Source organism: Scyliorhinus torazame, chromosome 19, assembly GCF_047496885.1.
Source record: "Scyliorhinus torazame isolate Kashiwa2021f chromosome 19, sScyTor2.1, whole genome shotgun sequence".
NCBI classification, from domain to species: domain Eukaryota; kingdom Metazoa; phylum Chordata; class Chondrichthyes; order Carcharhiniformes; family Scyliorhinidae; genus Scyliorhinus; species Scyliorhinus torazame.
Window position 1 is genome coordinate 47541144 of NC_092725.1, and position 13386 is coordinate 47554529.

General features: G+C 48.7%; 1 protein-coding gene across 3 annotated transcripts in view; it reads right to left on the reverse strand.

Annotated features, from left to right (window-relative positions):
- Positions 1 to 13386, reverse strand: part of dgki (diacylglycerol kinase, iota) — a 558727-nt gene that overhangs the window by 46563 nt on the left and 498778 nt on the right. For all 3 annotated transcript variants that reach the window (XM_072484255.1, XM_072484256.1, XM_072484254.1), the window contains exons 25-27: positions 10848 to 10917; positions 5100 to 5140; positions 1172 to 1299 (exon numbers count right to left, since the gene is read on the reverse strand). In XM_072484255.1, the coding sequence (XP_072340356.1) occupies positions 1172 to 1299; positions 5100 to 5140; positions 10848 to 10917 (239 nt within the window). The remainder of the gene's footprint in view (positions 1 to 1171; positions 1300 to 5099; positions 5141 to 10847; positions 10918 to 13386) is intronic.

Consider the following 13386-nt stretch of genomic DNA (forward strand, 5'->3'; position numbering starts at 1 on the left):
ATTGAAAGTCAAAGAGATCTAGGAGTACAGGTCCACAGGTCACTAAAAGGGGCAACACAGGTGGAGAAGGTAGTCAAGAAGGCATACGGCATGCTTGCCTTCATTGGCCGGGGCATTGAGTATAAGAATTGGCAAGTCATGTTGTAGCTGTATAGAACCTTAGTTAGGCCACACTTGGAGTATAGTGTTCAATTCTGGTCGCCACACTACCAGAAGGATGTGGAGGCTTTAGAGAGGGTGCAGAAGAGATTTACCAGAATGTTGCCTGGTATGGAGGGCATTAGCTATGAGGAGCGGTTGAATAAACTCGGTTTGTTCTCACTGGAACGAAGGAGGTTCAGGGGCGACCTGATAGAGGTCTACAAAATTATGAGGGGCATAGATAGAGTGGATAGTCAGAGGCTTTTCCCCAGGGTAGAGGGGTCAATTACTAGGGGGCATAGGTTTAAGGTGAGAGGGGCAAGGTTTAGAGGAGATGTACGAGGCAAGTTTTTTTACACAGAGGGTAGTGGGTGCCTGGAACTCGCTACCGGAGGAGGTGGTGGAAGCAGGGACGATAGTGACATTTAAGGGGCATCTTGACAAATACATGAATAGGATGGGAATAGAGGGATACGGACCCAGGAAGTGTAGAAGATTGTAGTTTAGTCGGGCAGCATGGTCGGCACGGGCTTGGAGGGCCGAAGGGCCTGTTCCTGTGCTGTACATTTCTTTGTTCTTTGTTCTTATTCCGGATGCTCCTTGCATTGAAGTAGACTCACTTCAACCCACCTTTCTGTCTGCCGGTACACTCCTGCGACCTTGATACCCTCCTCAGTACCTCACTACTCTCAACACTGGCTTCTGGACTACAGCTCGTTTTCCCATCCCCCTGACAAATTAGTTTAAACTTCCCCTAACCTGTCCATGCAGGTTAGGCAGGTGAAGATTAGCCACAGTTCTCGCTCCTGAAGGAAGTTGCGCATCATCAGGATGCCAAGGTAGGGATCAGCTGTGATTCCTTCCATGGTCAAATAGCTTATGCATGTTCAGCTGGCAGATGAAAGAAGTGGCCACTTGGGAAAGATGCGGAGTGGCACCCTACCCCAGAGGAGGAGAGAAGCTGAACAGAGTTTGGAGGAAGGGACAGGTTGTAAGTGGGAGGTTGGTTCCACATGAGTGAGGCACATACCCAGGAGAAGGCTCCACCACCAAATCTGGCATTCCAGGGGCCGTCCCAGCTTTCTGTATGGTCACTATCTCTGGGTCCAAAATAAAGAGCTCGTCTTGAGCAACTTCTGTCACAAAGTGGAGATGCTCCTGAGGGTCAGAGAAAGAAGGTCCATATCGTAAAATACTTTAATTGTCAACAATCAATTAATAATAAATGCACCTTTTATCTTATCATTAAAACTCACTTTATTATTGATATTCATCGATAATCATATCTTGTAATTAATTAATAATTAGCTACAAACTGATCTCCAGATATAGCTACACTAAAATGAATGGGATTTGAATTGATTAACAAGGCCAAGAGAAAACTGCCCGATTGCTTCGGGAAAAACATATAGAGTCACAGAGGTTTACAACATGGAAACAGGCCCTTTTGCCCAACTTGTCCATGCCGTCCAGATTTTACCACTAAGCTAGTCCCAATTGCCCGCATTTGGCCCACATCCCTCTATACCCATCTTACCCATGTAACTGTCTAAATGCTTTTTAAAAGACACAATTGTACCCGCCTCTACTACTGCCTCTGGCAGCTCGTTCCAGACACTCACTATCCTCTGAGTGAAAAAATTGCCCCTCTGGACCCTTTTGTATCTCTCCCCTCTCACCATAAACCTCTGCCCCCTAGTTTTAGACACCCCTACCTTTGGGAAAAGATGTTGACTCTCTGAGATCCTAACATGGCATCTGCCTGAACCAATAAGATAATCATTAGGAGTGAATTCCACAGCCTCTTCACACTTTGCGGTGGAATTTATGGCCCCTGGTTGACATATTTGAGGTGAGAGGGAGGGGAGGGATGGGGCACAGCCTGTCACCTTCCCGCCCACACCGACCTGTTCCCCATATTATGAGGGACAGGTAAGGTATCAAGCAACCCGCCTACACTTAGGCCCACTTTCAGGACTTTGTTCCACATTCACCACAACTTTTCGGTACGCGGAGAAAGGCGGATGGAAGACGACGAGTCTGGCAGTTTTCACCGCACGGGCTAAAGGTGGGCAGGTAGGGCCTTTCACAGATCAGTGTTAAGGCCTTTCGTGCCCGAATATTGAGAGAGTAGCAGGCAGGATCCGCCTGCTTGTCCTCGATGCTAAAAACAAACATGGCTGGTCCTAATGCCAACATGACCCCAAAAGGAGCTGCGACTCCAGTTTATTTAGCTCTTCTCCCAACTGGAGCAGAATGCGTACTTGGAGAGCTTTTTAAGCAATAAACCCCCTAGAATCATAGAATCCCTACAGTGCAGGAGGAGGTCATTCAGCCCGTCGAGTCTGCACCGACCCTCTGAGAGAGCACCCTACCCAGGCCCACGCCCCAGTAACCCCACCAAACCTTTGGCCATTAAGGGGAAATCTAGCATGGCCAATCCACCTAACCTTTACATCTTTGGACTCTGGGAGGAAACCGGAGCACCCGGAGGAAGCCCACGCAGATACAGGGAGAAAGTACAGTCAACCAAGGCTGGAATCGAACCTGGGTCCCTGGTGCTGTGCGGCAGCAGTGCAACCAGCATGCCACCCTAGTCCTGGCAAACCTTAAGGTTTGGGGCAGAGGAAGGCAAAGAAGCTGGAGGTTACAAGGGAGAACAGATTATCCATTATATACTGACAGAAAACTGACAGGGTGGCATGGTGGCATGGCGGTTCCCCGTGTCTCCGTGGGTTTTCTCCAGCTTCTCTGGTTTCCTCCCACAGTCCAAAGGTGTGCGGGTTAGCTGAACTGTCCATGCCAAATCGCCCCTTAGTATCCAGGGTTGTGAAGGTTATGTGGGATTACAGGGATCGTGTGGGAATGTGGGCCCTAGGTAGGATGCTCTTTCAGAGGGATGGTGCACATTCGATGGGCCAAAATGAAATGAAAATGAAAATCGCTTATTGTCACAAGTAGGCTTCAAATGAAGTTACTGTGAAAAGTCCCTAGTCGCCACATTCCGGCGCCAGTTCGGGGAGGCTGGTACGGGAATTGAACCGTGCTGCTGGCCTGCCTTGGTCTGCTTTAAAGCCAGCGATTTAGCCCAGTGTGCTAAACCAGCCCCTTTGGCTTCCTCCTGCACTGTAGAGATGTTATGATTAAGTGGGCTGTAATTCCACCATAGGCACACCCATGCAAAATGGTTCCATCCCCCTTTGTCCTTCCCGCCACACACCCACCCCTACCACAACTGCGGGGACCTCACAGTTGTGCCCCATAAAATCCCTGGATTTACCCAAGTCTGGTCCCATCCATCTTGTTCTTCTTGGGGTTGGAATGCAATACAAGCAGTGGCCACTACTCTCTTCTGATGCTACCAGGACTGGAGATTGGTCACCATTCCTGAGGGGAGAAAGTCCCAGTCTCACCCCCCAGTGTATTATTGCCACGGGGCAGCCAGGTTTCTGGCGATGAGGTACCATCGGACTTTTAGTTCGACGTGGTAATCTGCCCCAATAAAATTCACCCCTTCCCAGAAGGAAAGAACAGTGGCTGGAATTCTCTGGCCGTTGGGATTTTCTTTTCCCGCTGACAGCGCAGCCCCGTCCGTGGGTTTCCCAGCAGCGTAGGGTGGCTTCAATGGGAATTCCCATTGACAAACGGTGGGGAGAGAGATTCCCGTCAGCAAACAGCACGCCGCCGAGAAACAGGCGGCTGGGGGACTGGAGAATCCCATCCAGTAAAACGGGAAAATAAGAATACTGGTCCGAACTGTTTCTTTCGCTCTGGGATTGATTAGAATTACGTAGAGTCGACAGCACAAATGTGGCCCTACTGATTGATGGCTGTATTTATGCTCCTTCAGAACATACTCCTCGCTCCAATTACCTCTTCCCTCCCTTACCACCCTCCCTCCCCACCCCGCCATCCCTCTATTCTCTTCCCCCTAAAGTTGTATCAGGCCACCCTTTTTTTTAATAAACATTTTATTGAGGTATTTTTTCGTATTATAACAACAACACAATAAACAATGCATATGAAACTATAAACAGAGTGCAAAAGCTGTCTCCCTCCCTTACAGGGCCCATCTTTATTAACCCCCTACTTTTAAGCTAAACTAACCCCCCCCCTCCGCTCCCCCCCCACTCCCCCTTCTGCTGATGATTAATTTTCCGCGAAGAAGTCAACGAACGGTTGCCACCTCTGGGCGAACCCTAACAGTGACCCTCTCAAGACGAACTTGATTTTCTTCAAACACAGAAAGCTAGCCATGTCAGTAAGCCAGGTCTCCGACTTTGGGGGCTTTGAGTCCCTCCAAGCTAATAGTATCCGTCTCCGGGCTACCAGGGAAGCAAAGGCCAGAACGTCTGCCTCTTTCTCCTCCTGGATTCCCGGGTCTTCCGACACCCCGAAAATCGCCACCTCTGGACTCAGCGCCACCCTTGGACATGACATCTGCAAACCCCTGTCAAAATCCCCTTTGGACTTCGACAAAAAGCTTTGGGCATGCCCAGAACACGTGGACATGGCTCGCTGGTCCTCCCGCACATTTTGCACACCTGTCTTCCACCCCAAATAATCTGCTCATCCGGGCCACTGTCACGTGGGCCCGGTGAACGACCTTAAATTGTATCAGGCTGAGCCTGGCACATGTTGCGGACACGTTGACTCTACTCAACGCGTCCGCCCATAGACCAACCTCTATCTCTCCTCCCAGCTCCTCCTCCCACTTGCGCTTCAGCTCCTCGGTCTGTGTCTCCTCTGACCCCGTAAGCTCTTTGTAAATGTCCGAGACTCTCCCTTCTCCTACCCACCCCTCTGGAAACTACCGTACCAGGCCACCCTTAAATACACCAATGCCATTCGCTTTGCCACGCCCCATGTGACAGCGAGTCCGCATCCTCACCCCACTCTCTGTGTGAAGAAATGATTCCTTTGATCTGTTTGGGGCACTGCTAGTTCTCGTCTCTTACCTGGGCTCGGTCAATGCGATAGAACCTGTCCAAAGATGTTGCTGCAGAGCCAGGAAGAAAAGGAAGGTTAGTGTGAAAGGCAGCGGCAAAGATGGAAGTGACATTCAGTTGAGAAAATAAATGGAAACTTAACAGACAGAACTAACCGAGAAGAACAAGTACCAAAGAAATATCAATAAAATAAAGAACCAAAAGACAGAAACTAAGGGAACTCTTTCCCTGAAATACTTTGCGCTGCCAACATTACTTTGGCTGGGATTATTCTCTTCAATGTAAGCAGAGGGGTAGATTGAAGATGGATGTAATGATGGGGGTGAAATTGGCATGAGTAGCATTAGGGTTTCCCACGCACCGATTTCTGGTTGTAACAGAGGGAGGTAGGAGAGGAGTGTTTGTGGTGGGGTCAGTGGGAGTGGGGGCGATAGGGCAGAGGGCTAACCTTTCTCTTATTCTATTACTGGACATGGATGCCACTGACTGGGCCAGCATTTACTGCCCATTTGGAATAGTCCCCCAGAAGGTGGTGGTGAGCTGCCTTCTTGAACTGCTGTCAGCGGTGTAGGAACGCCCACGGTGCTGTTAGAGAGGGAGTTCCAGGATTTTGACCCAGTGACAGTGAAGGAACAGCGATATCTTTCCAAGTCAGGATGGTGAGTGACCTGGAGGTGAACCTTCAGGTGGTGATATTCACAGGTATCTGCTGCCCTTGTCCATCGAGATAGCAGTGGTTGTGGGTTTGCAATGTACAGCCTAAGGAGTCTTTGAGAAATACCTGGATGTGGTTCTGTTATTTAATTTTTTTCATGAGGCTGTGTTTAAAAAATGTTTTTTTGTTGATTTGAACACTCAGGGGAGGCTGCAGCTGAGAGATGTTTGGACCAGCTGGATACTACCTTTACCGCCCCCTTCTCCCCCAACCACCTCGTGGTCCGAAACAGCAGGAATCCTTTCTCCCAGCCGACAAGCAACCCTGCACCTTCCCATCCAACAGCAGGAGCCCCCCTCTCACAGATCAGACTGCCCTCTAACCTTGATCAGACCCCCCCCAGTCTATGGGACTCCAATCAGTGGATCTGATGACCTGCAGACACATAATCGAATAACCTCCAAGATCTCACCCCACCTCACCACCCCCACCCATGTCATTGGAACATCCCATTTGCCCACTGTGACCAGATCCCTAACTCCAGGGACCAAATTTTACACTCCCCCCAAGGTGGGTTCTGAGGCGGGGAAGATGGGGTGAGTGTAAAATTGATTGGTGATTAAGAAGGCAAATGGAATTTTGTCCTTCATTGCTAGAGGGATGGAGTTTAAGACTAGGGAAGTTATGCTGCAACTGTATAAGGTGTTAGTGAGGCCACACCTGGAGTATTGTGTTCAGTTTTGGTCTCCTGACCTGAGAAAGGACGTACTGGCACTGGAGGGTGTGCAGAGGAGATTCACTAGGTTAATCCCAGAGCTCAAGGGGTTGTATTACGAGGAGAGGTTGAGTAGACTGGGACTGTACTCGTTGGAATTTAGAAGGATGAGGGGGGAATCTTATAGAAACGTATAAAATTATGAAGGGAATAGATAGGATAGATGTGGGCAGGTTGTTTCCACTGGCGGGTGAAAGCAGAACTAGGGGGCATAGCCTCAAAATAAGGCGAAGTAGATTTAGGACTGAGTTTAGGAGGAACTTCTTCACCCAAAGGCTTGTGAATCTATGGAATTCCTTGCCCAGTGAAACAGTTGAGGCTCCTTTATTAAATGTTTTTAAGATAAAGATAGATAGTTTTTTGAAGAATAAAGGGATTAAGGGTTATGGTGTTCGGGCCGGAAAGTGGAGCTGAGTCCACAAAAGATCAGCCATGATCTCATTGAATGGCGGAGCAGGTTCGAAGGGCCAGATGGCCTACACCTGCTCCTAGTTCTTATATTCTTATGATTGGATGGGATTCCCTGGAAATCCCATCCGCCCAAACCCAGACACAATTTCTCACTTGGGTGAGAAACCCACTCTTTCACCTATTAAGTGGCCACTTCCCACTCAGCCTCAATTTTTAGGCAGGCAGGAGCAAGTGCTATCAGGGTGGGAAGTGACATTAAATCTTTTCCCATCTTGGTTGGGAAGTGGGAGGTGGGGTGGGTGGATCACTCTGAAGGCCCCCCCAGAGTTGGGGCGCCCTCCCCCACCTGGTCTTTGGAGCTCCAGGACACCCTGACACCTCGGCTTATTTGCTGACCTGCCCCTCCCGACACTCCCAGACGTACCCTACCCTCCCGCCCCGGGAACCCCGGGGCTTACCTTTTGAAAGAGCACGACAGTACAACCTCTGGCCACTGCAGCGCTGTGCCTGGCCAGGTTGAAGTACTGACCATAAGACCATAAGACATAGGAGCAGAATTAGGCCACTCGGCCCATCGCGTCTGCTCCACCATTCAATCATGGCTGATATTTTTCTCATCCCTATTGTCCTGCCTTCTCCCCATAACCCCTGATCCCCTTATTAATCAAGAACCTATCTATCTCTGTTTTAAAGACACTCAGCGATTTGGCCTCCACAGTCTTCTGCGGCAAAGAGTTCCACAGATTCACCACCCTCTGGCTGAAGAAATTCCTCCTCATCTCTCTTTTAAAGGATCGTCCCTTTAGTCTGAGATTGTGTCCTCTGGTTCTAGTTTTTCCTACAAGTGGGAACATCCTCTCCACGTCCACTCTATCCAGGCCTCTCAGTATCCTGCAAGTTTCAATAAGATCCCCCCTCATCCTTCTAAACTCCAATGAGTACAGACCCAGAGTCCTCAACCGTTCCTCATACGAAAAGCTCTTAATTCCAGGGATCATTCTTGTGAACCTCCTCTGGACCCTTTCCAAGGCCAGCACATCCTTCCTGACAGCTCTCACGGTCAGGGATTTCTTCCACTGGAGGATGAAGGTCCCGCCCACTGCCAATCAATGCTCAAGTGAGCGTTCCGTTTGCCATCCTCAAAATCTTACCCCAGATGGGAACAACACTCCATCCGCTGACCTAGATTGGACCCTACAAATCATATTCAGCTTCTTCTACGTTTGCCTCCCAGGTGACGTTCTGCGGTTACTATTTTCACTGTATTGCAGAAGGTTGAAGGTTGTTGGGGGGTGGGGGGGGTGCATAAGCGGCACAGTGTGCAGCAAAGATGTGGTTGATGGCCGAGAGATTGTTTGAGAAAGCACTGAAGAGCGACAGCCTTACTACCTACTTCAGGAGAAATTCAGGATAGTCACAGGGCCCACCAGGAAATCGATGGGCAAGGATTAAAACTGCCCTCTTTTGAAGTTCATCAGTGTTGGCTGGTGTGTCTGAAACTTTGAGACAAACTGGGGGAGAAATTAGTCACCTGGAAACTGCATGGGCAGTACCTTGGAGTTCCACGTTGCTCTGTGATGGATGCCATTTTGGCTGGGTAAACCTTTAGTCATCCAGTGACCGGCCTGAAACAGGTGCCAGGTTCTTTAAATATGCAAATTGAGGCCGTATGCAAAACGTGTCCTGTGTTCCACCTCGTCCTGCCCAAGCCCTGGGAGATTGGTGTGCGGTGGGGGGGTTCCACAAAATTCAAAACACCAGGACCTGGGTTTGAGGGGGCCAGGCTCATGATACTGAAAGAGGGTCAAAAAGACAAACAGAGGTGGCGGTCACATGTTGGCAACAGACAGGTGGCGATGGATTCCTATAGTAGGCAACTTGATTTTTAGTTGTCTAATTGAGGGGAAATTTTAGCATGGCCAATCCACCTACCCTGCGCATCTTTGGGTTGTGGGGTAGGAGACCCACGCAGACATGGGAATATAGTGGGCAACTAATGGGCACCAGTTGACACTTGTTGGTGATGGGGTCGTATGTTGAGCAGCAGCAGGGGGGGTTGGGTGCAGCAATGGGGGGTCACGCGATTCAGGACCATGGTTGGTGATTGGTGGTGACGATGATTGGTGCTAAAGGTGGGAGAGGAGAGTGGGGACACCAGTGCCTGGTTTTAAAGTCGCTCTCTCCAGAAATAGAGTGCTTCCAGATTAAAGCCTGCCCGTCTTTAGCACCGCATGGGCAGAAGTGATGTCAAACCAAGAAGCCATTTTCCTCTCCTGCTGCTTTTCCAGCAGATCCCACAGCTCCCGTTTGATGAACATTTCCCCAGCGTAATAACCTCTCCACACTCACGTCATCCCTCCCTCTTACCTCCACACCCTCGATACTTAATGTGGTGAGGTGGGTGGGGGGGGAAATAAGGAACCGAGAAACAGGGGAAGTATGAGGTCTCATGATTTCTCTCCGGGGCCTGTTCCTGCCGAGGCTGCAGTTGCTGAAGCAATGTCTGGGGGACCCTCAAACACAAGGCCTTGGAATTTTTTGGTGGGCCCAGAAGAAGTTGGAGTACGTGCCCTGGGACACAAAGATGGTTTGGCCTGCTGAGCTCGAGGATCAGTCCGGATCGCCACCCGCACGGTCTAGATCTGACCAGCACCAAGCTGGTCCACTTGGGCACAATATCCCAGCCTTTGGGAAGTTGTTGTAGCATGTCTGTTTGATGCCGCAGCGTGCCTGCAGCATTAGACGTCTGGGGACATGTTTGGATAGGCCACGTGGAATGCTTGCTTTGCCATTTTGGCCACAAGGTGAATTTCTCCCTGCGAAGGTTTCAGATACATCATAGTTTGTTGCATTAGCCAGGAGTGACAGCTGTAGTCAACACACAACACTTTCTGTGGGCCTGTTGTTGTTTGGAAGCAAAGCCAGAGTTTGAAAGACACATCAAGGTTTGGCTTGTATTTGGTCAGAATGATATTGGTGGAGCAACGTTCAAGGGTATATTAACAGGAGGAACTCAGCCGTATCTGGCGCACATTTTCTGCTTGGGAGGGACGAGCATTGTCTGGTCAGTGTTTTTCAAACTTTTTTTCCGGGGACCCATTTTTACCAACCGGCCGACCTGCGCGACCCACGCCGGCCGACCTGCGCGACCCACCATTTTCTCTTACCTTGTTTGTTGCTGACAAAAATGGAGCAAATGGTTTTGGGTCCCTTTGGCCCCAATGGTCCCTTTGGCACCCCGAACTTGAAAAAAAAAAGACTGCGAACATATTAAAAAAAATTTGGCCACACTGCGCATGCGTGCCTGATTTGCGCATACGCACTGATGATCGGACATGCATGCGCAGTGCGGCCGAATTTTTAAAATCTGTACCTGGCCATTTTAAAGGCCGCTCGCAGCCGGCATTATTAAAAGCCTGCTGCTGCGGCTGTTGCGCGCGGATTTGAGTGATTGGGAGTGCCGTGACGGGCGGCTGCGTGACCCTCCCGACACCCGCCCGTGGGTCGCGCCCCCGAGTTTGACAATGCCTGGTCTGGACAGTTGGGAGATTCAATTATATGAGGTAGAAGCAGATTAGCATTGAAGATTACATTAAGCCTTGGGGGGTATTCATTGCTTTGGGGGTATTTCAGTGGAGGAAGCTATTCAAAACCAAGACAATTTAGTCAGTCATTATATTCAGCTCAGATAGATACCGTTGCCTAGTTTTCATGGTCAGTGAATAAAGAATTAATAGATTGATATTAACGATAACATCTATGATGGTTCCTTGTTGATGTTACCCTAATTCATTGATTTAGAGGATCATGATCAAACAACAATGAGATCTCGTTGATGGCACCATCCTTACTCAGAAGAGTAAGAAGAAAGAAGGAAGAATAACATTGCGCTTGCTACACTGCTCCATTTACTCACAATCAAGGAAGCACCATTTGGAAGAAAGATTCTGTGAAGACAACGTCCGTCGCTGGGAAGACTCGCTGTCCTGAGAATGAGAAAAACTCAATTATGCATTTGGGAAATTGAAGACTTACAATATCAAAGAAACTGTAACCGGTTTGGGGCTCTTCTGGATGATATAATACCAGACAGCCCCATCAGTAGTTTCAGCATCATTAACATTGACACATTCTGCTTTATCTCCCTCCACGAGAGTGAAAACAGGGCTGGACTATAAACAACAAGCTGCCTTGTGATGTGGCAGATACATTTGTCAGGTAAATGTCACATTCTCTCTGAAGGTTGAGTAAGTGACCTGTTAATGACACGTGAATCTGTGGAATTCTATACCATAGAGAGCTGTAGAGGATAGGCTGTTAAGTCTGTTGAAGGCTGAGATCGGCAGATTTTTAATCAGTGAGGGAATCAAGGGTTATGGGGATAAGGCGGGAAAGTGGAGTTGAGGATTATCATATCAGTCGTGATCTTGTTGGATGGCAGAGCAGACCTAAAGGGCTGAATGGCCCACTTCTGCTCCTATGTCGTATGGAGTCCTCATTTTACCTGAATTTATGTAAGTTGCTTACTCTGAGGGCTCACCACCTCAGCAGTTAATCCCTTGGGAAAACTACCTAATAATAATAATCATTAGTGTCACGAGTAGGCTTACATTAACACTGCAATGAAGTTACTGTGAAAATTCCCCAGTTGCCACACTCCGGCGCCTGTTCGGTTACACAGAGGGAGAATTCAGAATGTCCAAATTACCTAACAGCATGTCTTTCGGGACTTGTGGGAGGAAACCGGAGCACCCGGAGGAAACCCACACAGACACAGGTAAAACGTGCAGACTCCACACAGTGACCCAAGGGACCCTGGCGCTGTGAAGCAACAGCGCTAACCACAGTGCTGCTGTGCCACCTCACTAATGCCTCAATTCCCAGACCGAGATCAAAGGGCTTTCTGACAATAGGCGCAAATTTAGGACCATTTACGCTGGTGGGATCTTCTGGTCCTGTCAACTGCCTCCCCCCCACCCCACACACACAACCCTCCACCCCGCCGGTGAGGGTTTCCTGGCAGTGACGGGTGCATTCAATGAGAAACCTCGTTGACAACAGCGGGACCAGAAGACCCGCCAGTGGTGGGTCTCCAATCAATGATGGGTTTCCTCCGGCAGACGGATGTTTATTTTTCTTCCTTCACAGGATGTGGGGAAGCTCAGGATTTATCGCCCATTCCTAATTGCCCATGAGGAGGTGATAGTGAGCCATCTTCCTAGATACAATGGAGTGACTTGCTGGGCCATTTCAGCGGGCATTTAAGAGTCAACCACATGACTGTGGGTTTGGAGTCACCTGTAGGCCAGACCAGGTAAGCGCAGCAGATTTCCCTCCCGAAAGGACACTCGCGATTAAGAGCGAGATATTGCCTTCGATTGTGTGGACAAGCTAAAGCATTGTTGACAATTTGGCATTTGTCAAAAACAGGCAGAGCGAAATTCCAATTGCCCCCACGCAATGACATTCCATTCTGAAAAAAGTGGTGGTCAGTCACAAGTCTTAATCAGATCAAATTGAGAACAAGCTTCATTCTAAACCTATAACCCGTGGGATAAATAATTTCACCGGCTTTGTAACCGATCTCTTCAGTTTTATTGCAAGAAGAAAATGTAAGTGTGTAAAAGTCTGAAGGAAGAAATGTAATTATCTGAGGGTTAGAATTATTTGTGTATTTCTAAAAGGATCCATAAACACACTTCATGTCCAAAGTCCAAAGATGTGCGTGTTAGGTGGATTGGGCATGATCAATGCGCGGGGTTATGCGGATTGGACGGGAGAGTGGAGCAGAGGTAGGGTGCTCCTTCGGAGTGTCAGTGCAGACTCGCTGGGCCGAATAGTCTCAGTCTGCACTGTAGGGAGTCTATGGAAACTCCCTTGCACTCTCACACTTCACAATGGACTTAATTTTGAAGCCTACTTGTGATAATAAGCGATTTTCATTTCATTTCATTTTTCATTTCATTTTAAATCTTGCAAATGGAAAAGCAAGCCAAGATTTGGATTTTCAACAGAACTTCGAAGCAGCATTCTCCTCCAGCATAGCTCTGCCTTCCCATTCGGGTTACCTGGTCATTCGCATGTTGCTGATTGTGGGAGCTTGCTTTACACAAACTGGATTCTACATTTCCTATGTTACAACAGTGATTACACTTCATAATTGCTTCATTGGCAGGAAGTGTTTCGGAACATCCTGCAGAAATGCAACATATGTGGTAGTCTGTGTTAGGAGGATTACGGTACCTAGTAATGCCGGAATACCATTGGTGGAGAATGTACTTGTTCCATTGAATAAGCTTACATGTTAGCTCCGCCTTGCAAGGCGGGGTATAAGAGCCCGTGCTGCCCCAGCAGCTTCTTTCTGTACCTGCGCTGCTGGGGGAAACATCTAGTGTATTAAAGTCTTCAATTGTCTCCAATCTCGTTTCTGAGGTTATTGATTGTGCATCAATTTA